Below are 27,159 nucleotides of genomic sequence, written 5' to 3'. Positions count from 1 at the left end.
CTTTTCGCCATAGGTCCATACGAACTTTTTCTGTTATTTTGATGTGAGGAATCACCTCTTACAGTTTGTCGGTATAGTTCATTAACACTCTGTATAATGCATAACATGTATAATGATGCATATAGCTGAGACGTAGGTTGCAGACAGATGGGAAACACACATTTCGTGAACAATTGGGTGTTCGACATTTTGCAGAGAATTATACTATTTCTGGATTTAGTTGCATCAAAGTGTGAATTGGCGCATCTCGGTAAAAGATATAATCAGACAGGTTGGTAATTCCTCTTGATCCTAGAGCTCCTACATGGCTAAGCGGTTAGCATACACGCCTTTGGCGTGGGAGACCCGGGTTCGATTCCCGGCGGGAGCTCATGTGGTTCGGATTCCACGTTAATCAGTAGGTCCACGTCTCATATAGCCTCCTGCTGAACGGGACGCTAAACTAAAACCAACTCAACTCCTCTTGATCCTACTAACCGAAATCGAAGTTACAACTTTCCACGAATATTTAAACTATTTTCTTGAAAATTGATCCCAATAATAACAAACTACAATAATAATATTGAAAACGATTGAAAACGAAATCTTTGAGTTTTACGTCCCACGGTTATGTTGGTTAGGCTAAAGGAGACTGTGATGATGAGTAATGAATGAAATGGTAGAATGAAGAAAGTGGGAGGAAACGGAAGAACCCCGAGAAAACGCACGCACACGGTGTTTGTCCACCACAAAGTTCACTTGGCGGGGGCTGGGATCGAACCCGGGACCCCTAGCACCAGAGGAGAACGCTCTACCACTGAGCCACCGCGGCCCCGAACAGAGATTGAATATATGTAACGGTAAAATATACACTTCTGATAGAATTATACACTACGGTATGCAAAATTTGATAGCAATATTATTGTCTTCAGTATTTTCTTCAGAAAATTAATGTTTGCTTAAAAATAAATATTATATTACATATATTTTGTGGTTAATAAGTTCCCTTTCCATATTTGCGAAGGAATAAAAAAGATAAGAAATTTACAATTTCTCTTTTTAACATATAATAATACTAATAATAGTACTTGTCGTTCTTTTTTTTCTTACGTAAAATAATACCGTAAATAGGTTTGTGAAGATCTTGTAATTGCGTTGGTAAGATCAAGGTTAACGAGTACGAGGCTATTGTCTGATTAGTGTAAGTAACATATGAATTCGTAATTGTCAGTAGAATACATTTTATGTCCCTCTTAGTAGTTTTCATTATAAATATCTACCAGTTATTTTCTTTATAGTAAATGAATTACATGTTAGTCATCGTCCCTTTTAAGCTGCAAAGTTTCATCACAGAAGGAAGTGAAGCTGAGAGGGTTTTTTTTTTTTTTTTTTTTTTTTTTTTTTGCTTCCCCTTTGATAATGCTTCCCCTTGAGCCACTGATAATGCTTCCATGTTCATGGGTAGTTGTTGAGAATGTAATGAAATTTCTACACGGAATGAAATTACGTTCCACGATCATTCCTTTTATTTTAAAGGAGATGGATGATTAATGTAAGTAAGTGATTATAAAATTATGAATGGAATGGTAATGTAAGAGGAAACGAGAACGTCCAAAAATATCTGGACACGATCTTGTCACCACACACTCACGCGGCCGGAGACCAGACAGGCCTTCCTCGTACCAGAGGTGAGTGCTTTAGCACGTTAGTGTTTTGCACGTTCTTGTTTCTTCTTGAAAATGAGATGAGAAATACATTTTTATTTTGAGGTGATGCGAATCTGACAATTCTCATCTCGTTCTGGAGACGAGGCGAGAAATATCGCGAGTCTCGTGGGGAGCACTAATTTATTCAAGTTTTATATCTCAAATGCTGTTCAATGGTGTATGGTTTATTGTATAAGAACTATAAAGTGATTTTAGTAAACGAAAAAGTATTTATCTGCGGTTAAAGGTAAGTCAGTCTTCAATTTAGTACATTATTAATCATACTTTTACTTCCTCTATACCATAGTCTGTATACATAGTGCATTCTGAATCAGTACCGGATCTATAAACCGCAAGACCCCGCGGTGCGGAAGGCCCAAACCCTAAGGGACCCAAGGGCTTTTAACCCTTTCCGGATCCCGGCTTTTTGGGCTATTTTTTAGACTTTCAGTCAAGCAGATACTGCATCGTCACTATTTATCCTAGGATCATGGTTCAAACCTCATTCTCTTCAGAATGGGGTTGGCTTTCAAATTATATCACTTGCATGCTTCTACCATTTACCAGGAGCGGGAAAAATGATGTCAAACGGAAAATTTCGGAGGGATAATTTTTTTTCTCGCAAATTCCCCCCCCCCTAGAGCGACCCTGTGTGAATGTAGCCATCTATATAAAAAAATCTGATAAATAGCAATTGGTATACTGAATGTATGTGCCAAAGTTCAAGTTTCTATCTTGAATACCAAGGGCGGGAGAAATTTTATAAGGAATTCCCACCATGCCCCAAATTACCGTAAAACACCATGATCTCAGGTAAAAAAATTCCTGAGACATCTCTAAATACCCTAGGGTCATGTTTCGTCCATCATTCTCTTCAGAATAGAACTGCCTTTCAGGCGGTATGACTCACGTGTCTCCATCATGTATCTAAGGCGGGAAACTGAGGAAAAACTGGATTTTTTGGGTCTAAATATCCTTTTTTCAACTTTTAGCCCCCCCTGGATCCCCCTGTTTTAACGCAGAGATCTGAAAAAAAATCTGGTAAATACTACTCGGTGGGCTGAATGTTTATGCACAATTCCAATTTTCCAGGTGCAAAAGTAGGCCCGCCAAATATATATATATATATATATATATATATATATATATATATATATATGTATACCGACAATGTCCCATATTCCCGTATACAGAGGGAAATTTTTAAACATTCCCTGAAATATCCTTAATTACCGTGGGGTCATGTTTCGCCCATCATTCTCTTCAGAATAGAACTGCCTTTCAGGCGGTTCCATTCATCTGTCCCCATTATGTATCTAAGGCGGGAAAATCCCGTGAAAGGGATTTTTTGGTAAAAAATTCCCTTTTTCAACGTTTATCCCCTCTGTACCCCCCTGTTTTAACGCAGAAATCTGAAAAAAAAATCTGGTAAATACTACTCGGTGGACTGAATGTTTGTGCACAATTTCAATCTTCTAGGTGCAAAAATAAGCCAGCACAAAAATAGTACCGAAAATGTCCAAAATTCCCCTATACAGAAGTATATTTTGATACAAATTCCCTGAAACTTCCCTAATTACTCTAGGGCCATGTGTCGCACATCATTCTCTTCAGAATAGAAGTGCCTTTCAGGCGGTACCATTCACTTGTCTCAATCATGTATCTAAGGCGGGAAAATGAGGAAAAACGGGATTTTTACTTAAAAATATCCCTTTTTTCAACTCTTTGACCCTCTGGATCCCCCCCCCTGTTTTAACGCAGAAATCTGAAAAAAAATCTGGTAAATACTACTCGGTGGACTGCATGTTTGTGCAAAATTTCAATCTTCTACGTGCAAAAATAAGCCCGCCAAAAATACGTTACATAACCCCCCCCCCCAAAAAAAAAGTATTACACGAAAATATAAATTTTAGACTTATGACGTCATCACCTCCTATGTCTCGATGCAGGAAGGTGTGAAACCATCCGTAATGTCTTCTGCAGTGCCTCTGGACTTGAAAAACAAAAAAACAAAAAACAAAAAAAAAAAAACAAAAACAAAAAAAAAAAACCGGACGAAAAAGCTCAAATAGGAGAGTTATAACGCAATGTACCTTGAAACACCCCGTATGGTACAAATTGTACCATGGATCTCCAAAGGTTAAAGGTCCTCCTGCGCCTTGCCTGTAAATACCTATTTTCAAAACATTGGAAAAAGAATGATATTTTAAGAATAGTTTAATTATTTGAACACAATAGTTTAATTACAAATTCTGAAGATTTTATTACCTATTTGCTAAAGCAAGAAAATCCAACTGATAAAGGTCATTATGAAAATGTTAGTTTATCTGACAATTTTTAAGCATTTTATTGTCAAGTCTGGATAAAATCAATCAAATGGTCCATTTCCGAAAAATAAAAAAGAATAGAGGAATTTCCTCTGTGTATTACAAAATAATTACTAAAGCGGGGCATTCATTGTAGGTAAAATGGGTGAATTATTCAGAGAGACTGGATTATGCATATTGCTTGCCATGTTGGTTATTCTCTGGTGGTGAAAGTAAAAGTGGATGGGCAACAGAGATCAAAGACTGGAAATGATTATAAAATAAATAAATAAAAATAAAAAAAATAAAAGAAGCACAGCAAATCTCAAAAATCTCATTTCAGCGTATTTAGTTTTTGATAAGTGGAAAATGGATGAAACCATTGATGATTCACTGGAGAGTGAAATAAAATTTGAAGTTAACCCCTTACCGCATGCCGTGCCATATATGGTACATACCTTTTTTTTTACTTTAGCTTTTTTGTGATTTATCAAAGGCATCAAATGACTTCTTTGTCTGCTGTGTGAGATATTGACGTGTATGAATAAGAGATTTTTGTCATCTGGCATGTTCTTTGTGAGTTGTAAGTGTGATATGGCACTTACTTATTTCTCGTTGGAATTAAGTGAAACATCTAAAATTGAAGTTTTAATTCATTTTTCAAGTTCCCATATGAGAATTTCCAATACTGATTTTTTTTTCGCTAAAAGAAAAAAAATCATGCAGAAAGGAGTTAAGTTTTGGCCTCAAGTTCTGTAGAGACTTTCCAATACTACAATCACATTAGCAAAAAAAAAAAAAAAAAAAAAAAAAAAAAAAAAAAAAAAAAAACACTAGCATTTAGAGACAGTAAAAAAGCATAATGGAAGCTATGATGGAAATTTTTTGTCTTTCGTACAGTTCTTAACTAAATATGATCCTACAATGGCACTGGCAATCAGTCTATGCAAAGGTCAGATTAAGTATGTCAACCATAATATTCAAAATCAAATCACCTATTGCCTGACTTCAAACTTAGAAGCTAATATGTTGAAAGAAATTAAAAGAATGTCATTTTTCTCATTAATCATTAGTTAAATATCAAATGAGTTTCATTATTCGCTATGTAAATTTTACCGAGGTAAACGATAACTTAGAAAACGAAGTTTCTAGACGGGTCGAGATTGAAGAAGTGTTTTTAGAATTTTTAGATGTATGAAATCCAAGCGCATCCGGACTTGCAACTCTAATGTTAAGTTATCTGGAGAAACTTGGATTGTCTGTGAAAAAAAAAAAAATGCAGAGACCACATGCAGGGATGGCGCTGTTGTGATGGTGCTTACTCAGGTGTTCTAGAGAGTTTCAAGAAATTGAGGAACGAGCTATATATATTCATTGCGCAGTACAGAACCTAAACTTTGTCATTAATGATGCCGTCAAAGGTGTAAAACAAGTTGTCAGTTACTTCACAACGCTCTAGGATTTGCATATACGGGGTGTTTCGAAACAACACCGACATTTGGGAGGTGATTCCTGACCCCAAGATAAGACAAAGTATAGACCATCTTGGGTACACAAGTGCTTTCTTTCGGAAATATACGCTGCCGAAATTATGAAAAATTGGACTTTAAAGATCCATAGCTCCAAAACTATAGGACCTACCGTAGTCGGATCAAGACTTCACTTAGGAATTTACATGTGCCCTATCCAAATATCCATATTAAAGAATCCTTCGGTACTTCCGCAACAATGTTACAAAGGTAGGTGCTTCAAATTATATGCCCGTAGCCAAACTCCCTCTATAAAAACTGTTGCATGAGTACCGCAGGATTCTGAAACATGTATTTTTGGATAGCACACATATTATTTCTTAAGTGAAGTCTTGACCCGACTACGGTAGGTCCCATAGTTTTGGAGCTATGGACCTTTAAAGTTCAATTTTTCATGACTTCGGCAGCCTATAACTCCGAAAGGAAGCAAGTGTGTACCCAAGTTGGACTATGCTTTTTGTCTTATGTCGGTGTCGGGAATCACCTCCCAAACGTTGTCGGTGTTGTTTTGAAATACCCTGTATTGTTTGCCCAAAGTGTAAATAGGCGGGATGTTCTGTCATCATTGACAGGAGAATCAGATGTCAGAAAAATCTCAATCCAATCAGACGGGCCTCACAGTATCAGTCCATTGTAACTATGACGTTGAAGTATACTGATGTAATGAAAACTTTCCGAAAACTTTCAGTAACAAGTAAAAAAAGGCTAAAGAGGTATCAGAAGCAGAACGATTGGTGAAAGTCAGGGATTCCTTCGATTTTGTGTTTCTGACTGGCGCTGTCAAAAATATTTTCACAACTTGAACATCGCCTCGCAACTTCTCCAAACTAAATACATTGACCTTGAGAAAGCTTGAAAAAAGCCGAGAGGAATTGAAAATGAGAAATGAATACCATCAAATAAAAGAAGGGGCTACAGCTGTTTCTGCGAACTGGAAAGTCAACCCTGTGTTCGTAGAAAAAAAGACGACTCAAAAAAAAAAAAATCGCTTTGATGAACTGGTAGATTATCATCGGTTTTCGGACACAGAGGCTTGCTTCAGGGTTAATGTGTACAATCGACTTCTAAATATCGCGTACAATGAAATAGAGAACTATTTTGCATCATTACAGACAATTCTTGATGAATTTTTAATCATATTCCCGAAAGTACTTATGAACCTTTCGGACGAAGAAAGTTTAGTTAAGGCTGAAAAACTACAAAATAAGTACCAGCAAGACATTGGCCCGTCGCTACCATTGCAGTTAATTTTCCTTCGCACTGAACTTAAAAACCACATGTCTTGCATTGGCAGTATTACTGTACGTCGAGTTTAATACTATTGCTTTAAGTTATCCTGAAGTTTAGAATACTCTTGTTTTATTCCTGACTTTACCCGTAACTGTGGCTTCCGCTGAAATGTCATTCTCAGCCTTAAAGAAGATGAAGCGTTATTTAAGGTATTCAGTGACACAGGAGAAAATGAATGTTGGGAATGTTGGTAATCAACCATGAGAGGGCTTCGACCATTGAAAAGAGATATCTTATACGGGAGTTGGTGGAAATTAAGTCGAGGAGGAAGAATTTCTTGTAAAACGAAGTATTTGAATCACTATTCCATAGCAAATAGAACACTAGGAATATTTCATTAAAATGTACTATTAGAAAAAAATATTGAATATAGAGGGGCCCTTTGAAATTTTCTCGCGGGGGTTCCGAAATTTCCAGATCCGGTACTGTTCTGAATACTTAATTTATTTATGTAAGTAGATTAGATAGGAAATAATGAAGGTCCGAAGTTAAAGCATCGTCATATAACATCACGAGGTATAGGGTGATTCTTTATAGGGTTAGAACTTCAATCAGTTATAATTCTTCATGGCACATCAAGTTTTTTGTGACATCTATTATGGCTCAGTGTGTGCACGTGTGGTCATCCTGGACACAGGCACGTAGCCAGGATTTCATGAAGGGGGGTCCGTGACATGAAATACTGTGGTCATCATACCAGGGGCTCGATCATTCTAAACAATTTTATTGGAATATATATTGGTTCGTTTAGCCAGGATTTCGTAATGTGGGGAGGAGGGGGGGCGTGACATGAAATTCTGAGGGCCCAGGTGCTTGATCAATCTAAACTACTTTACTATGAACATATATTGGTTTGTGAGGATATGTTGGTAAGTATTTTAATAAACTATGAAGAAATCTCGAGTAAAATAAAATTAAAAAAAAAAACGTATTGAAAAACATTATACAATATTTACAGCCTTTTTCTGTTTATTCAAACATAACAGTTTTCCTTTCATTATGATCTCAACTATTATAAAAAGTACATATTCACTATTATAAAAAGTACATACTCAATAATGTCTTGTAAAATATTTTACAATATCTGCGTTTCTTTTTCTCTTGAATGAAATGTTAACAAAACTTTCTTTTCACATATATTTTTGCTTTTATTATTCCGTCAACTACTGTCTGTTTCAAATGACAGGTTAAAGGAGCAGTAGAAAATTGTTTTTGAAAGAACATGCTTGGTATTGCAAGGATGCGATGACGAAAAATTATGATAAAAAAATGTCCACGCTGTTACTCAACGGCACTATGCTTTCGGAAGCTTGAAATATTCCTAACTAGTAGCAGAAGTTCTGAGAATTCCGCAACTTTTCTAGAAATTTCAAATTCCCTGACTCTTCCAGGATATATCGCTCACTTCGCAAACATGTATTGCAAGTAATATAAATTTCCTCATAAGAAAGAGTAACCAAAAACTTCCTGTAGTTTATTTTTAACGCTGATCCTTCTTTTTCTCATTTCATTTTGTTTCATCCTTCCTTATTTTTTTCATTTCTGGTCTCGAAGGGGGGGGTTCGGACCCTCCAGACCCTTCCCCCTTGGCTACGTGGCTACTGGACACATCCCAACGAAAGTCGATTTACTGCCAAACAGTAGCCAGCATTTCGGGAGTAACGTCCGCGATGGTTGTTTATCAGGTAGGGGATGGGCGTATACCTTATCTTTCACAAACCCCCACAGAAAGAAGTCAAATGGCTTGTAATCTGGAAACCGTGGCGTCCAGGCAATTAGTCTGCCACGACCTATCCACTTATCTGGGAAACCCTGATCAAGAAATTCCCTTACGTCTATCAGGTAGTGTGGTCTGGTGCCATCTTGTTGCCACTATTAGCGGCCATTGTGGTCATCTTCATCTAACTGTGGAATAAGGAAGTTCTGGAGCATATCAAGATAGGTGATGCCGATGATGGTGCTCTCAGCAAAGCAGAATGATCCATATAGAATGGTGTTTTGCTCTGGAAACAGAGCAAAACACGTTCACTTTGTGGCTGTCATGAAACCAGCTCCACATGCGTATGTGGATTTTCCCTGCCCCAAATACGAAAATTGTGTGTGTTGACTCGACCGGAAAGGTGAAAATTTGATTTGTCACTGAATACCACATTGCTCAAGAATAGCTCATCACCACTAATGGGATCCACCCTGGTAACACGGAACTCATGTCGGGTGAGTTGGGAAGGACAGTCTATATGGCTTCATGGAAAACGTCTACGCAATAGGGTTATCACCAACTGTGTACAAAATGGGTGCCAAAATCTTGAGAGACACTCACAAAGAGCAGAGAATGACAGCTGCATGTGATTTTTTTGGCCCATTGGGGGAGGATGAGACGACCTATTTTCTTACATAGTGGCGGGGGAGAAACCTGGATACGCCGCAAGGGAGTTGAAGCAGCAGTCTATGCAATGGTAGAATTCTGGTTCTCCTAAAGCGGAGAAATTCAAACGAAGACCATTAGTTCAGAAAATCAGGGCAACCTTGTTTTGGAACCAAAAGAGCGATTCTTGTGAAATTCTTGGAACCAGGACGATCGTCAGAAACTGAGTAATATGCGAATTGTTATCCAAAATCAGCGAAAAGGAATGCTGTGACCTGGAATTCTTCTGATCCATGACAAGGGACAATTCAGAGATTTCGATGGAAACTATTCAGTCATCCCCCTTACAACCCTGACCTTACCGTTATGTTTTATTCCTTTTTCTTCTGTTGACAAAGTGAACGACAATGAAGTGGCTTGAACGACATCGAAGCGTTTCAACGACAATGAAGTGCTCTAGACATCAGTTCTGAACTGAGTCACTCTCGTGCCACAAATTTTTACACACAGAGTATATAGAAGCTTGTGCCACGCTACCAGAAATGTCTGGAGTTTTATGGTGACTACGTCAAAAAGTAGTTACAGTATGTACTTGTATATCAATCACGATAAATGTCCTCTCCTATATATTTTAATATCATTTTTTTATATATAAAAAAACATGCACCTCGTACATGGTTCAGGTTTAAACTAATGCTCGAAATATGAAATAGATTATGGACCGCTCACTCGCTCGCCCGTTGGATCGATTTCACGCCTTTACCCGTATGAAACCCAATAGGACCGAATGACATGTTCGGACCATTTGAACCAGTTTGGACCCTTTGATTTGTTATACCTGGTGGACAGAATAGAATCTGTAAATCTAGTGAATACTTCAGATACACACAGACTAAAACAGGAGATCTACGATTTTCGATTTCAACACTGATCGCCATACCAGAGAAACAGTAATAGAAAGCGAGAAATTTCTTATATGAATTGATTACCATATTGATTGATCACATCTCTGATATTATTGCAACTGGAAGTTGTAGTAACGATGGCATCGCGACAAGATGAGATGAGACTACAGACAGACTCGGTCGACAAATAGTGGTGTCGCTTTCGTCTCGATGAACTAGTACTGGGTCCTGATCTCGATCTCATCTCGATAATCTCGAAATTAATAGTGTGGAATTGAAAACTGGATTCAGTCGAATCGTAATGCAAATTTTACGATTTTCATTGCATTCTTCATTAACTGTCGTCTTCAACACAGAAAATCTTATTTATTATCTTAACAAATATCTTATCTTAGTAAATCTATAAAATGTTCCATTCCAGTTTTACTTTACAAGTTTAAATGACGCCATGACACAGGCTTCTTATAACTTGATTGTCAGCTTAATTCTTCATAGTCTAATTGCTTCGTCTAACAATATGGATAGTTTCAAATTCAGGAAATTATTTTCAAACGGGAACATTTTCATCTCCAGTTTTCTGAATTGACCTTTAACGCTTTCTCAGTTTTTGGGATGGAATGTTCTACAATGCTAATTTGACAGTAGAGATAAATAAAGGAGGTGGATATATTTCTTTTTGACACGACTAACTTTATATTGTAAATTCTACCAAAACATTGCCGTTTGTCGGATTATGCCATAGGTTTTATGCAGAGTTCATACCGTAGATTCTGAAAATGTTGAAAGATCAATACTAATCAAGATAAAAATTGCAGAAAACTGGAGACTAAAATGTTCCTTTTTTAAAAAATGAAATCTTCAATTGTCATGTGCTTTCCTGTTTGTAGTGGAGGAAAATGAAATTGCTAATTTTAAATACAATCATGTAGAAAACATGGATCAAATTTTAACCTCTCATTATTGTGTTCACTATGGTTGACGTTAGCACTCTTTTTGTATTTTTCCCTAGGTATAAATGTTCTTTGCCGTGTTTTCTGCTTAAAGTTGTTTATTTTCCTTTAATGTGCAAAATAAATTGTGTCAAGACTTACGTTGTATTTCAGTTTATTTTAAAACCTTTCGGAATAAAAATTATCTTGTAACTTTCAGTTGACCCAGTATAGCAGATGTACCTAAAATTAAAAAAAAAAAAAAAAAGACTAGACTTTTACCTTAGTTTTAAGATTATTACCGGCACCATAATTCATCAGGCATTCTAACTTGCGTTCATTTATTTTTTTCCTTGAGGTAACTAATTCGGTATATTGAGTTAACTCAGTATTGCGAAATAATCGTTATTGGAGCACATTTTAAAATGAGCTGAAATACATCACAAAACTCGGACCAATTTTTCGAATATTAAAGAAAAAGAAATATCTGCTCTACGCAGATAAGAGTACAAAGCTAATTAATGACGAACGAAAACCAGAATCACAGTATAAATGCTTAAATTAATCATAGCAACTATACTATTTTAAAGTTTAAATTTTATATTATTTCTCTATTCTGCGTGATCTATGTTTTTCAATGATTATATTCAAAAATATATTATTGGTTAGTGAAAAGAGATGTTAGAAATATCAATATAGAGTTTGTTACACGCTTTTAACTTCTTGATGTCTTGATAGTTATAAACAATTCTCTGTTTTCGTCTGATGCTCTTAATCTTTCCATAACCTTACCTTACCCTTTCTAGAATTCCAGGTCCTATTTTCTTTCAGTTCGAAGATTTTGCCCTCAGTTTCATAGAAGAGTTGGTATCATTACTTATAGGAGCGGTTGCAGTGAAACAGCAATTAATAATTAAATATGTCTTTTTGTACATAATTCCTGAACTGTACGTAAAACAGTTTTGGGAAGTTGAGATCATACATTACAATTTTTGTGGTCGAAAAATAAAACTTTTAAAACTGCATCTAAATTTCCTGCAGTAGCAAAGGTTAGGGTTCATACACATTCTGTATGTTACAAGGTTGTATCTCATTACGAGGTAGTTTCCCGACAGATTTCTTCTGGACGCAGAATTGTCCCGTAATTTGTGGATTTATATTTAAAATTTAATCTTGGTACCGCGGTGACTCTGTAGTAGAGTTCACTTGTAGTGCATGAGATTTCAAGTTCTATCCCAGCCAGAGCGAAGTGAGCTCTGTGGTGGACAAATACCGTATACATGGATTTTCTCGGAGTTTTTTCTGTTTCCTCCCACTTTGTTTGTTCCACCTTTATCATCCACTTGATGAACATCATCTCCCTTAGCCTCGGTGCATAAGCGTGGGACGTTAAACTCGAAAACAAATAAACTAGTAATTGTCAAGTAATCGATAGCTCTCGTCATTAAAAGATAGCGTACCAGTTGGCTTGGCAATATTATTACGTTGCGGGAATTGTGCTTCTAGCAGACACGACTCACTTGATATAACACTGGTCTGTTATGAATCAAAGCTAGTTTTGCTATTATTTCATGTGAATTCAAAATGCCGAAGAGACTGTGTGTTCTTACATAAAGCTTTTGGACTTAGTATCCTTGATTATTCAGATTAAAAGTACTCCACAGTATCTAAACCGAAATTGTTCTGTTTTTCTTAAAGACAAAAAATACTCTAGCCAAGGCTCTGTTGCTTTGAAAGTAACATTAAATTAAGAAAGAAAATAGTTGAATATTTGGGGATGCGGCAGAAGTCCTAAAAGGCACAAGTTCTAAACGGCACAAAACCTAAACGTCGTAAGACCTAAACTGCAGAATCCTAAAAATCATTTCCTAAACGGCACTGAACCTAAAAATTTCTTGTGGTGCTACCATCGCGTCCGTGCTAAGAATACTGTCAATCTGTTAGTCAAAGTTTTAGATATACTGTTTCGTATTACAGAAGCTTAGTTCTTACAAGTAATTTGTATAAATACATATTCTATCGTTCTGAAATAATAAATAAATAAATAAATAAATAAATAAATAAAGCCTATTGTCCTTTCTTGCACTTTCCATGATATATTTCTATGGTGACAAAATTTTAACTTTCTACCAAATGTGATTCCCAGATCTTTCATACGGTCTGTTTTTCTCTATTTCCACACCATTGACCTCATATTAGTAACATAATATTGTGTTTTAGTTATGTACGTCATAAATTTTGCTTTCCTTGTGTTGTTTTGAAGTAAATTATTTTTACACATATATTTCTTGTACAGAAGTCTTTCTGTAGCAAATAATTGTCATACTCGTAATTAACTACTCCTGGGATACGGCTGTTTCGGTGTAGGACGTTTTGGTGCAGGGCGTTTCGGTGTACGGAATGCTCGGTGTAAGGACGTTTAGGTGTGAGGCTGGTTCGGTGTAAAAGTTCTAATGTTTACACCGAAACGTCCACTCTTCAAAATGAAAATTATTCGTTAGGGAGAAATAAATTCACGAAGTAGAATATATAAATTAATAAATAAAATAAAAATTAAATGTTTCTGTAATTGGCAAGGGTTACTTATTTATAGTGAGTCCCCTCGCTTCACTCTATGTCAGAACTTCTTATATCCTCAAATGTTATAATTATTAATTGATTGGGAAAACGTTTTACGGTAATGATATATAGTAAAAAAGTGTGTGATGCATAAACATTGTGTACACAACACACACCTTATTACGGCAATAACTGTGCACAAATAGCAAAATGCTGCACAATCTTTGAAAGAAAATTTTCATATGACTTCTCTTATTGTATAATATACCCAAGTATGATAATAAATATTGAATCAGGGAAAGTGTTACTATGTGATCCGACATTATATGCTAACATGTTAATTTCCCAGTACCGGACAGTATGTATGTTTTCAGTATCCGACAAGGACGCAATGTCGTCCTTACGGAAATTTTATAATAAGAACTTAGTAGCGTTTCTCTTTCTTGTTATTTCCAGACAAGATTACAAGCAAAAAAAGGGTGGAACTGGGTGGAAGAGGATATGAAGAAAGCAACGCAAGCAGTCATGGAAGGGCAAATGAGTCTGAGGGTAGCAGCACATAATTTTCTGGTACCTAAGAGCACTTTAGGGTATAGAGTGAAAGACTTGAAAATTGGAAACACAATAGAAATGACTCCTCAAATGGGCCGTTTTGATACAACATTTTCAGAAGAAATGGAGACGCAGCTTGTTAATCATCTAAAGGACTTGGACAACCAATTGCTGCCAATGAACAGAAAGGAGTTTTTGAAATTTGTTTTCGATTTAGCAGAGCACCTCAAAATTAATCATCAGTTTAATAAAGACAAAAAAATGTGCTGGACAGAAGTTCTACTACAGTTTCATGAAACGTCATCCTGAACCGTCGTTGCGTATTCCTCAGTCGACAAGATTGCAGAGAGCTCTGAGGCTTAGTAAAAAGCACGTTGATTTATTTTTTTTGACAAATATGAAGAGTTACTTGCAAAATACAACTTTAAACATTCTAATATATTTAACTCTGATGAGACTGGAGTGTCGGTGGTTTACGATAATGCAACTAAAGTTCTGTCGCAGAAAGGAAAGAAACAGGTCAGAAAAATTACTTCAGGAGAAAGAGGCAGAAACATCACAATACTATTCACGATTAATGCAACTGGTGATCAGTTTCTTCCCCCGTTGTTTGTCTTTCCGCGGAAAAGAATATCTGAGGAACTGAAGAAAGATGCGCCAAAGAATAGTGTTTTCATTGCTGAAGAAAGTGGATGGATGACAGCTGTAGGTTTTCGGAAATATCTCGAAATGTTTGTTGCTCGCGTGAAGCCAACAAAGAAAGACCCTGCCCTACTAATTGTTGACGGACACAATGCACACAAAGACCTTCTGGTTGTTTTGTATGCTGAAGAGAACAACGTTCATATGATTAGTCTACCCCCTCACACGACGCACAGATTACAGCCGTCAGACCAAGCTGTAATGAAAGCGTTTAAAGCAGCCTACCACGAGGCTTGTCTGTATGGATGAGAAAATATGCTCCCTTGAAAATTTCAGTGAAAGACGTGGGTGGTTAGTAAACACAGCGTTTACTGCCATTTCCAGAATGGATTTAGCAAGGTCAGCTTTTAGCTGCACCGAACTTTATCCTTTGAATAGGAATGTCCTTACTGACTTGGATTTCCTTCCATCAGCACATTTCTCTGTCGATTCAGATGCCAATCTCCGAAAGTCACCTTCTCCTATTCCAGAAACATCTTCAGAAACAACTTTCCCTACTTCACAGGGTGTGAAACACAGTTCTCTTAGCACGATTTCTCGCTCAGCTCAAAAAAGATCTTAATTCGATCCTAGTATGCCGTCAACTTGAAGACAATTTCAGACAATAGCTCAAGAGATCTACTCAGTCGCAAGCGAAACAAATAGCAAGTTAACAGTGAGAAGAAACAGAAGTGAGACCAGCCAAATTCTAACATCAACACCATACAGGAAAAGATTAGAAGAGAAACGTAACAGGAAGCAAAGCACAAGTGATAGAAGAAACGAAACTGAAGAGCATGAAGTTTCAAGTAGACGAAGACAACTCAAAGGAAAAAATAGCTAATGAAAGCGAACAGACAGGTGCAAAGAAAAGTAAGAAGACAATAAGAAAAAAACCTGAATTTTGACACCGGTGGCACAGGTAAGTGCAGCAGTGGATCAAATGTCATCAGTACTGAATGCATTATTTGTTCTGAGACAGTGGACGAAGCGTGGGTGCAGTGTATTTTGTGTCACAAATGGGCTCATGTTGCATGCACAAGTCAAGAGAATCTTTACTGTTACATATGTGATCGGTGCAATCTTTTTAGTGCTTGTTTATATTCAGGTGAGGTAAGACTAATATTCACATTTTCACATTCCTTGTTCAGTACTAGGATATTGGCTTGATATTTCTTTGCTTGTATTATTATTGCTTCTGCATCGATAACACGAGATGTGTTTTATTTATTTAAATATTCATAGAAGTGTCTTCAGACGTTTTTTACGATCATATATCATTCTATTCATTGCACATAAAAGGAAACAAATGTACTTTATGTTCTGTCCGATACTGAGTAACGTTTTTGTGTGTGTGTGTGAATTTGAACCTGATTTTCATTTTCATTTTAAAAATATATGCTCTCCATTGTTGTAGTTTCTTTTATGTCAGCTTTTATAATACATGTCCAATTTTAATATGATTGCATTACTTCCATGATGTACCTCTTACTTATCTCGTGGATTCGAAAAAAAAAACTTAGGTGTCCAGTACTGTGCGCACTTCCCCTATAACCGCTTTCTGGCCTGTCCTTCGTTGTCCTGCCAATGAGTATTTTCAGAAGATCTGGACTTACCTGGTTAAGACATTGAAGGATATCTCGAAAAAAAGGATTGCAGAAGTTTTTCCCAAATTTCCCGCCGGTTTCAATAACGGGATGAGCAATAGGCACCATAATTGTCGCTCCTCCTCCCCATCTCTTAAGTTACACCGTCAAAGGGATATGACAGAAACCATCTCAGGTTCGAACTTCATCTAGGTTGAACATTTGATCGAGACTGGTTTGGTGGTTCAAGAGTCATTAAGTTTTATTTAGTTTTATATATCTCCTTCTCCCATTTCCTTCCCCAATTCTCCCGTCGAAGTGAAATGATAAAAATCATCTCAGGCCCGAACATCACCCATGTTTAAAATTTCTTAGTGATTGGTCCTTTGGTTTCACGAGTTATCAAGTTTTATTTATTCCTTTTTACTCCTCCTCCTCCTCAGCCCTAAGTTATGTCGTCAAAGTAAATAGACAAATACCATCTTAGGCCCGAATTTCATGTATGTTGAAAACTTAATCGAGATTGGTCGGTGGTTCAAGAGTGATGAAGTCACAAAGACAGTCACTTTTATTTTATTTTTTTTACATATACATTTCCCTCTCTCCGGCCCCTACGTTGCACTGTCAAACTGAAATGATAAAAGTCGTACCACATCCGAACATTATGCTGAAAGTTTGATAGAGATCGGTCTGGTGGTTCAAGAGTTATTACGTTTTATTCATTTTTATATATCAACCCTCCTCCCTTCCTCCTAACCCTAAGTTTTACCGTTAAAATGAAATGATAAAAAAGCTTTTCAATGTTGAAAATTCGATCGAGATCGGTCGGGTGGTGCAAGAGATTAAGTCACAAACATAGTTACTTTCAATATTATAATATAGGTTATTATTATTATTATTATTTGCATACTTTTGAACTTGCATGGTGAAATTACTGCAAGATGTGTTTTATTTCTTTATTTTCTCCGCGATTGTATGTTGTACCTTTATCAGTGGACACTAATTTCTCTCTAGGCCGTCGAATAAATCAATTTCGTTGCGCAATTTGGTGCAAATAACGTTACGGGAAGAAGACGGTTCTTCCCAAAGATCAGGGCGAAAGTAAGTAATATTTGGCTTGTAATTTCAAATGGCATGATAGTGTAGGGGTAACGTAATGGCCTTATGAATAATAGAGCTATCGCACGTAGGTTCAGATCCTGTTCACGCCAAAGTTAAACCTTTTACAAAGTGATTGTGAAGAATCGACTTATCATACTGGAAAAGCAATACATAAGAATGTGAAAGCAAACACCTGTGTCATGATTGAGACGATTTACGAATGCTGGTTGGGAAAGGGCAAGGGAATTAAAACGATATTTCAAAGACATCATTGATCTGCATTATACACATTTCGTGTTATTGTTCTGAGAAAGAAACACTACACCATTTGTTAAACAAAATTTGGCTAAAGTAATCGGTGATGTAGTGGTAACGTGCCAGCCTTCCAAATAGAAAATCTAGGTTCGATTCCCCACCAGGTAGTATGATTTTTTCGCATAAAATAATGGCTGCAGAGATTTATCTTCTGATGGAGAACTTACAAGGCATCACTGGCGATAATTGGAATAAGCAGTGTGTGCGTTCTATATCATACACTGTAATGATAAATATGTTTCATGTTTATATTCGTCCCCTCTCTCTCCGTCTTGACGTTTCCCTGTCCTGTTTTTGCGTCTTTCACTTCTCCCCCCCTCTCTCCCTCTCACACGCACTTCATGTTCCAAAGTGAAAACGGAGCAAGAGCCCGATATACCTGGTCTGGAGAATCTAATTAACTGTTAACTTCGGCGTCGTGTTTTTCGTACTCTGGGGATAACATCTCCAGTCCGGTCATCTCTGACATAAATACTGTTTAAACACAAGGGAATAAGTAAAATTTCTTTTTTTATCCTCTTGGTTACCGAGTCTCAGTCGAATTATCGGGTCACTACGGATTTGAATCCTCGACCCAGTGGTGGTCTGTAACCTAACCAACATCATCCGACTGACACGATGATTCGTTTGAGCTCCTAGCCTGTTCATTCTATCTGTGCAAATTACGTTGTATCCGGAAGAGATGAATCAATGCTGGATGTTCGGAACAGATAAATCTTCGGAAAAGACTAGAAAATGGTAACTCTTTGGTTATTTGAAAACAAAATTGTATTTATACTAGTTCGACACAAAATTTGTTCCCATCCTATAATTCATTTTTTTACGTTGAAATTTGAAACATGCTACATCTATGAGGAACATAAACTTTTCCTTTCCAACACTTGTAACTTTTCGTTACGATAGAGTTTGAACTTTTAATATAGGTAATTTCTGATAGAAATTTAGCAGTAAAATAGAACTCTTCAATTTTCTCTTTATTTCTTTCTTTCTCTTTTCTCTTTTTTTTCTTTTTTGCTGTTCAATTTGCATTAGTAGTCTGAAATGGATATGACCAACGCTATCTATGGGTTTATTAGAATGTATTTTGGAACAGTACGTTCAATGAACACTACCGAATTTGCAATCGAACCACACGGAAACAAAGCATGTGTGTTAAACTTTTGACATTATCCCAGATGTGTGTCGGAGATCTAGAGTTCTACTTGAAATTGAGTATGCTATCCATTATGAAAGTGACATAATGAATGTTTAAAGCATCCTCTATATGTTCGAATAGTTCTGAAAAATATGTAAAAACAAACGTTATTTCTATATTACTGTTGGATTTCTGGAAACGGAACTTTATAATGTTAGGTCTTCTTACTACGTTTGAATTCCACAGTTTTATCTGTTCTCCCTTTTCTTTTCTTCTTCTTCTCCGCTTCTCTCTCTCTGCCTCATTTATGAATCTCTGTGTAATAGACATCCATTGGTTTCAATTTTTCATTGTGTGTGTTTCAGTTTGTCCCTACATCAACCTACGAATCTTGTTTCGTCTCGGTTTTGTTATTTCATTTTATCGAAACTAATAAATGTGTAGTTTGAAATAAAAATTTCGCTCATGTTGTTAGCTAATTTTAGTATAGGAGAGAAGAAAGGAGGAGAGAGAGGGGGTTTCTTTACCTGACACAATTATGGGATAAGGTGTATATTGGGTGGCCTAACTGCACGGCGTTAGTTGTCGCAATTTTTTGATGCGGAGTGTACAAGCTTGTAATACAAAATATCAATACCACTTATTCAAATACTTGTTTTTTTAATATAGAGTTCCAACCAAATCGAAAGGTCAAATAATCGGGGATAAGGGCCGTCTTACGCACCCTCTTGAATTATTTGTTTAATGTATGGCCAAACATGTATTGGGGATGTGAAACATGATACTTTTTATTTACTGCTAACCTTAGCATGTTGGACATGAATTACTGGAAAACTGAGAAAAATTTTGTTTTGAAATGACTTTATATTAGACCGAATTAAGTTTGTTTTGTATTTGTTTCAGTTATAGTGGCAAACGACTTTCTTGCAACTGAGTCAATCAATTTTTCATTTCTCTGCAGGTATTAAAAAAATACATTCATTTTTACTAAAATAGATGTGACTAATACTGCTAATAACAAAACTGTATCTACTCATTTTTTTCGAGAAGAACAAGTAGAAAAATATTAAAATTTATGATTAAACCTGAAGAAATTGTTATTCTTCTTATAGAATTTCTTACAATTAAGAAGAAGAAAATCCTAGAAGAAATCCCTCCCTGTACAAAATTCCCCACCTCCAAAGATTAGGCAGAATGGGAATAACTGAAGCTTTCTGTATTGCATAATAAATGTTCTTTGTTCAATTTTAAATTTACTGCGTTCTTAATGTATACAGTTGGTATTTAATGCTCACTCCTGAAATGTCCAGTGAGCTTTTGTCCTAATTAAGTAAACTTTGGTGGATTTTTGTCCTACTCTTAATAAAATACACTCCACACAGTATATATTTGCAATTCTGAATGTTCTTTGTTCAATTTTAAATTTACTGCGTTCTTAATGTATACAGTTGGTATTTAATAATCACTCCAGAAATGTCCAGTGAGCTTTTGTCCTAATTAAGTAAACTTTGGTGGATTTCTGTCCTACTCTTAATAAAATACACTCCACACAGTATATATTTGCAATTCTGAATGTTTGCTTGGTTTCAGAAGTCTGGTAAAATATGCTTTTTAACATTTTTATTTCATTTAATTCTTTTTTTTTTAAAAAGGAATTTGTCTTGGGATTCTCGTATCTCCATTTGAAAAAAACTAATTTCTTAGCGAATTATATAATTAATTCTTAGAATGAAATAGGTTATACAGTGGAGCCTCGTTAATTCGAACTTGGATAATTCGAAATATTGGATAATTCGAACAGAAGTCCATTCCCCTTGAAAACTGTATTGAAAACAATAGTAAAAAATCGTGGATAAATCGAACTTTTGAACCTACGTTTTGGATAATTCGAAGTAAATACAGTAGAAAAATTTTTAATGTTGGACAGATGTAAACAGAGAAATACAGTTTTAACGTGTTTTCAGTTATCCAGATGCAGCCATAGGGAAGAGTAATACAAAAGATAAATAGAAAATTTATGTAATGATAAAGATGAAGATGAGTTGGGGAATAAGTAAAGATAGAGAATGTATGCCAATCTCATCTTGTTTCAGAATTGGTTGAAAATTTAAGATGAATTATTGATAAAGTCAACCAAATGTTATATCGTATTCCACGCAATACATGAAATTCAAGATTTATTGACCGTACAAAAACAATCAAATTTAAGCAAATGAGGTTTACGACTTCTTAAAAGTGAGAACAGAATATTCAAATTGTTACTGGTGTGTAATTGTTTGGGCTATTCAATGTATGTTGTAGTGTTGTACTAAATACATTTTCCATTGTACACATAGTTCGAATTATGTGGAGTCAATGTCGTTTGTTAGTTTGCGGTATTCGATCACGCAAATAAGCTGCTTTAAAGGTAAAGTCTACACCATATGAAAATGTTTTTGATGCAAAGTACTTTGGTTTGTTTGTTGTTATATATGTGAAAAAATGTTGTTAGATAATTCGAATGTTGGATAATTCGAAGTTTTTTCGTGTCCCCTTGGACTTCGAATTAAAAAGAGTCCACTGTATTATGTAATTCGTGTTTAAGTGCAGAACAGATAATGATTAGAATAATAATCTTAGTAGTACAAATATAGTTATTACCGTTGGAATTAGCTACGTTTGTAACATTATCGTCTACTGGTTGCTGCATCGTCCAAATTTCCTGTGGTGGTGGTGAATTTCAGAACTAAAGCAAGTGAATGAGCAAGACCTAAAAATCATTTCGTGGCACAAGTCCTAAACGGCACAAAACCTAAAATTTACGTCTAGTGCCTATATTTTTTAGGACTTATGCCGTTTAGGACTTATGGACGTCACCCGAATATTTCAAACAAACAAACAAAAATACATGCTACACTGATAGGTTAGATGGCTTACGTTTAGAAGATATTGAGTGAGTATGACATGCCACAGTTTCTGTTTCATACGAAATGACAGCAATGTATTTATTATTGTCGGAGCATCATAATGTGTCAATAATACTAAATTTACGGTAACTTCGGCAAATAACGCCTCTTTCAACCTTTCCACTAATAACAGACTATAACACTAACACATGACAGTACAAGAAATTTTATACTTACAAAATTATGAACAGATGGCATTTGCGGCAGAATAAAAACTATACTATCTAGCCAAAACGACTGAAAACTTTTTAATATACTTATTTGTTCACAGTAATATCGGAGTACTTTGTAAATGTTGTATCCATCTACTCCTTCTAATTAAACTTTTTAACTTTCGAAGGCGTTTACTTTTAGTTAGTTATTAAAGATATTCATTAGCCTTCCCATATTTACAGTTAAACATGTGTGCACTAACAGACGAGATTTGTTGTATGGATAATTCAATAAATAAAAATTATGCGTGGTAATTAGGTGCACTAGAAACATTTCATTTGCGATGTCGGGCTTCTCTTTCCTACAAAGGAAGCTACAGGAAGTACAGTTTTCCTCTTATATTTTGATTTAAGTACATCCAATTCTACCATCCTCTTTCTCAGTGAAGTATTGGAATTTAGTCCAGTTTTTTGGTCACTAATTAGGGATTACGAAAGCCTTAACTAATGAGTCACTATGTTGATATTTGTTTTCTCAGCGCAGTGTGCTAAATTAATTTAAGGGATTTGAACTTCTAAAGTACACTGCTTAATGCAGTGAATGAGATTAAAATGAGTTTCAGCTGTAACTTCATTAAAGTATAGTTAATGATTTTATTATTTAGCTTTAAGTTACTAGAAAATATTGATAGTAATTGCTAAGAGAATAACTATCAGGAAAGCAAGTGTTTTCAGTTTATCTTAACAATGTTATTAACGTTATATTTTGAAAAACGTTATTTTTAGTTTTTTGTCCCACCAAGGCCAAGGGAGACTGTGATGATAAAATGATAATGGTGGATGGAAGGAAATTTGAGGAAACTGGAGAACACCAAGATAACTCGCGCACATGGTGTTTGTTTACCAAAAAATTCACTTAGCTGGAGTTAGAATCGAACCTGGATCCCACTCACCAGAAGTAATGCTCTACTACTGAGCCACTGCAGCTTGTAGAGAAACTTAAAATTGTATATTTTCAAGTTATTAGTCTTATAATAGCGTATTTGACTATATGAAGTGCTCCTGGTGGTAAAGGGGAATTCAACATCGGATCCTCATTTTATTTACCGAACGCAATATAGTATGCTTAACATCAAGAATTTCAACGAGCGTTTCGTTAGGTTCACTCTTACGAAGAAAGTTTAAAATACATGTTGTTTTCTATAACAAGCCTCTGTTGAGTTCACCGTTACGCTTATGTGAGGCGTACTATTTGGAGCGCCTCACATAAGCACTATTATCAGCATTTTTAAATTATTATTTCTTATGTTTCTTACAGTAAGAATACGTGTTCTTTAGAATGTTTGAATATTGGTTCTTTTCCAGGTGGAGCAGCTTTACAACGACCGCATCCAAGCCATCGTTATGAAGACGTTTATTTTCTCACGCCGATCCTTTGCCGTCACTGTAAGTGCTTATTTTCTTTTTCCTATTTTTAATATTGCTGAGAAAAAATCGTATAAAGTGTGGTAAATTGTCTGTTTTATGTTGCTGGAAAAATTAGCGTGTGATTCAGGATAGAGTTTTCTGACAGATTTTCCTACGGATTTTTCCCACACAATTCCAAAGAGTAAAATGTAATAGAATTAATTTCCTTTGGACAACGTAATCAACAGACATGTTAAGACGTAATGACGCCCATCTTACATAAAATGTTTTGAACATATTAATGACGTTTCCGTTCTACGTAAATGCCATAGCCCATGTACCTGACAAGATTACTAAATAGCGAATCTTTAGTACTTAAAACTATATTTCAATGTATACCTTGGAATCCTAGTCTTTACGATTAGTATATTAAAGTAAGTAAAGAAAGAAGAAGAGATCCCAAGCACACACTGCATTTTGAATCCAGTCAATTTGCCTAGTTCTGATTTCACCTAACAATTTTATCAGCTAACACTCACCTATAAAAATATCATTCGCCTCTAACGTTCATTCTTTCCACACTTTCGGCACCTTACATCGCCGAAAATATTCCTCACTGACCAAAGTTCCAGAGGACGGACTTGCTAATTTCGGTCTCGGGAATCAGGTCCCGAAGTTTGTTCAAATAGTTTCTTACCACCCTATATATATATATATATATATATATATATATATATATATATATATATATATATATATATATATATATATATATATATATATATATAATATTATTAGGGTGGTCCTTAATTTTTGATTTCCTAATTTCTTTGGTCTCACCCCTTAAAATGGTTCCATATGGGACTAAATTAAGGAAGAAGAAAAATTAACTTCATTGAATAATATTAAATGATCTAATTTTTCTCCTGGCTTAGTTTTGTCCCATATGGGACCATTTTAGTGGGTGAGTCCAAGGAAATTCCTAAATTTATTTTTCCCCATATAAATAAGGACCACCCTAATATATATATATATATATATATATATATATATATATATATATATATATATATATATATATATATATATATATATATAATATATATATACCGCAAGACAGTTATAAATGTAACTTCAAATTACTTTACGAGAATGTGCGGGAGACAGACGAGGAAAATAATTTGTTTCTTATTAATGTAATATATCAACATATTTTGAGAAACGCATGACAGGTAGAAATGAAATCTTTGAGTTTTACGTCCCATGGTTATGCCAGCTAGGCTAAAGGAGAAGGTGATAGTGAGAAATGAATGAAATAATGGATGAAAAAAGTGGGAGGACACGGGAGAACCCCGATAAAACCCACACACACGGCGTTTGTCCACCGCAAAGTTTACTTGGCGTGAGCTAGGATCGAACCAGGGACCCCATACACCAGAGACGCTCTGCCACTGAGACACGGCGGTCCCGCACGACAGGTAGAGCTACAGTGTCGTGCATAAGAGAGGTTTCCTCAAGAAAGTTAGAGGTAGTGAAAAATATGTGATCACTATGTCATAAAAATGTTTTCTTGTTTAAATTCGTCCGTTTCTTTAAAATAATAAATAAGTAACCCTAGGAGAGTAGTTTGGCAAATTCCATTCATATCGTTCGGCATAAAATTAAGAAAAGAGAATCTGACAGATTAACTAAATTATTTACTGAAGTTGTAACAATTGAAAGGAATGTAAATTTAAATAATCATTCAAGGCGCACTGATTTGTATTTGTATGACAAAATACTTGCGGTTTTTTTCCTGCTCATCGAGAGCGCGGACTGTTTGACATCGGCAGATGGTTTGACTGTTGACCGAGCAAGTGCCTGTGTTAACTTCGGCATGTGATACAGAAACCAGCATTCTGAGATAACTTGCGTAAACATTGCTCCATATCGAGGAAACTTGATGAGTTTCTTTGAGGTGGAAAGCAGTCATGGAATGAGAGGAGACAGTGCCCCACATAAAAAATGTGCGTTTACTTAGACAAACATTGTTTTCCCGATACTACTATTATTATTATTATTATTATTATTATTATTATTATTATTATTATTATTATTATTATTATTATACAAATAGAAGCACTATATGGAACAAGACAGAGTAATGTGAAAAATAATAATGTTATGATTTTTGCTTTGTTCCTTTATGCGACACCGAAATTATGAAATATGGGACATATGTCGACTTATATCCGAGGCTTTCTATTTCTAATATTTTTTTATTCGGATGATTTTTTTTTTGCGTAAAATATATGTAGTTTTGATGTTAGATGGAACACTTACATTAATTAGTTTAGGTTAATTTCCAAAGGTAAAAAGAAAAACACAAAGTTGAATTGGCAGTGTTGGTAGTATTAGCTGAATTGTTGGTGATGGTTTTCATTGAGTTAGAGATAAGAAACCTAGAACTGAACACTTTATGAGAAAAAGAAAAAAAAAATAGCAAAAAGCAAAATCCACTTCAAGCTCAGACTAAGACTGACTAAGACTAAGACTAAGCAACTATTATAAATGGATGAAAAAGTTATTACACTTGCTAGACAGACTCAAGCATTTGGTTACTCTACCGCTTCAGATTCGGGAAGTCAACAATTGTCAGCCAATATTGAATCTTGTTACTGATCTTCCTACATAAAAGAAATTAAAAAAAAAATGCTTGAGTCTTGAGTAGAGTAACCAAATGCTTGAATCTGTCTAGCAAGTGTAATAACTTTTTCATCCATTTATAATAGTTCCTTAATCTGTATGACCTAATTCGTGAGAATAAAAGGAAGAAGAAAGATAGAAAGAAAGAAAAATAGACAAGGTTCAGTACAGCTGAACAGTTGTGTATACTCCTACTTTCAGTCTGTTTCCGTATTTAATTCTCAGTGAAAGCATACACTTTAGGTATTGGCATAGTATTGCAAAATGCGTGCAGAGTTACTTAAACTACGAAGTAACCCATTGAAATAATAAAAGAAGGCTGAAACTAAAGACGAAACAAATTCATTCAGACACATTTAAAATTTCCCTTACAGAATAATAATTTTCCAAGGAGAGATTATTTCACGGCTTTTAGCTTCTATGACAAATGCAACAAAAGTGGCGTTTTATCTGAAACCTCATGTGGTTCGGATCTTACGTTAAGCTATAGACACAAGTCTCATAGTCTCGCTGCTGAACGGGATGCTAAACCAAAATAAAGTATCTGAGACGTTATGATGCCCTGTATTGCAGAAGAAAGGTACATATTTTTTTTTTATTTAAATTGAGGATTTTCAACATTTTTGAAAAATTTCATCACTAGTAATTCTTATGCCTCTGTGGAAACTCGCATTATGTTTCTGATGTCTTCTTTTCGGTTTATAACTTTAAGAAGTGAAAAGGGGGGCGCGGTGGCTCAGTGGTAGAGCGTTCACCTCTGGTGCTTGGGGTCCCGGGTTCGATCCCAGCCCCTGCCAAGTGAACTTTGTGGTGGACAAACACCGTGCTCGTGGGTTTTCTCGGGGTTCTCCCGTTTCCTCCCACTTTCTTCATTCCACCATTTCACTCATCTCTCATCATCACCGTCTCCTTTAGTCTAACCGGCATAACCGTGGGACGTAAAACTCAAAGATTTAATTTCATTTTTTAAGAAGTGAAAAGTGATTTTAGTTGGACGTGATAGCCTCCTTTGTCCTTGACTGACGTCAATGT

General features: G+C 35.6%; 1 protein-coding gene across 8 annotated transcripts in view; it reads left to right on the top strand.

Moving 5' to 3' along the window:
• Positions 1 to 27,159, top strand: part of Pi3K21B (phosphatidylinositol 3-kinase regulatory subunit alpha) — a 730,269-nt gene that overhangs the window by 357,760 nt on the left and 345,350 nt on the right. For all 8 annotated transcript variants that reach the window (XM_081762370.1, XM_081762374.1, XM_081762373.1 and 5 more), the window contains one exon: positions 23,401 to 23,481. In XM_081762370.1, coding sequence (XP_081618496.1) covers positions 23,401 to 23,481 — 81 coding nt within the window. The remainder of the gene's footprint in view (positions 1 to 23,400; positions 23,482 to 27,159) is intronic.

Source organism: Thermobia domestica, chromosome 6 (assembly GCF_964235325.1).
Source record: "Thermobia domestica chromosome 6, izTheDome1.hap1.1, whole genome shotgun sequence".
NCBI lineage: Eukaryota > Metazoa > Arthropoda > Insecta > Zygentoma > Lepismatidae > Thermobia > Thermobia domestica.
The sequence above is the reverse complement of the archived record's forward strand: the minus strand, read 5'-3'. Positions and strand labels throughout refer to the sequence as shown.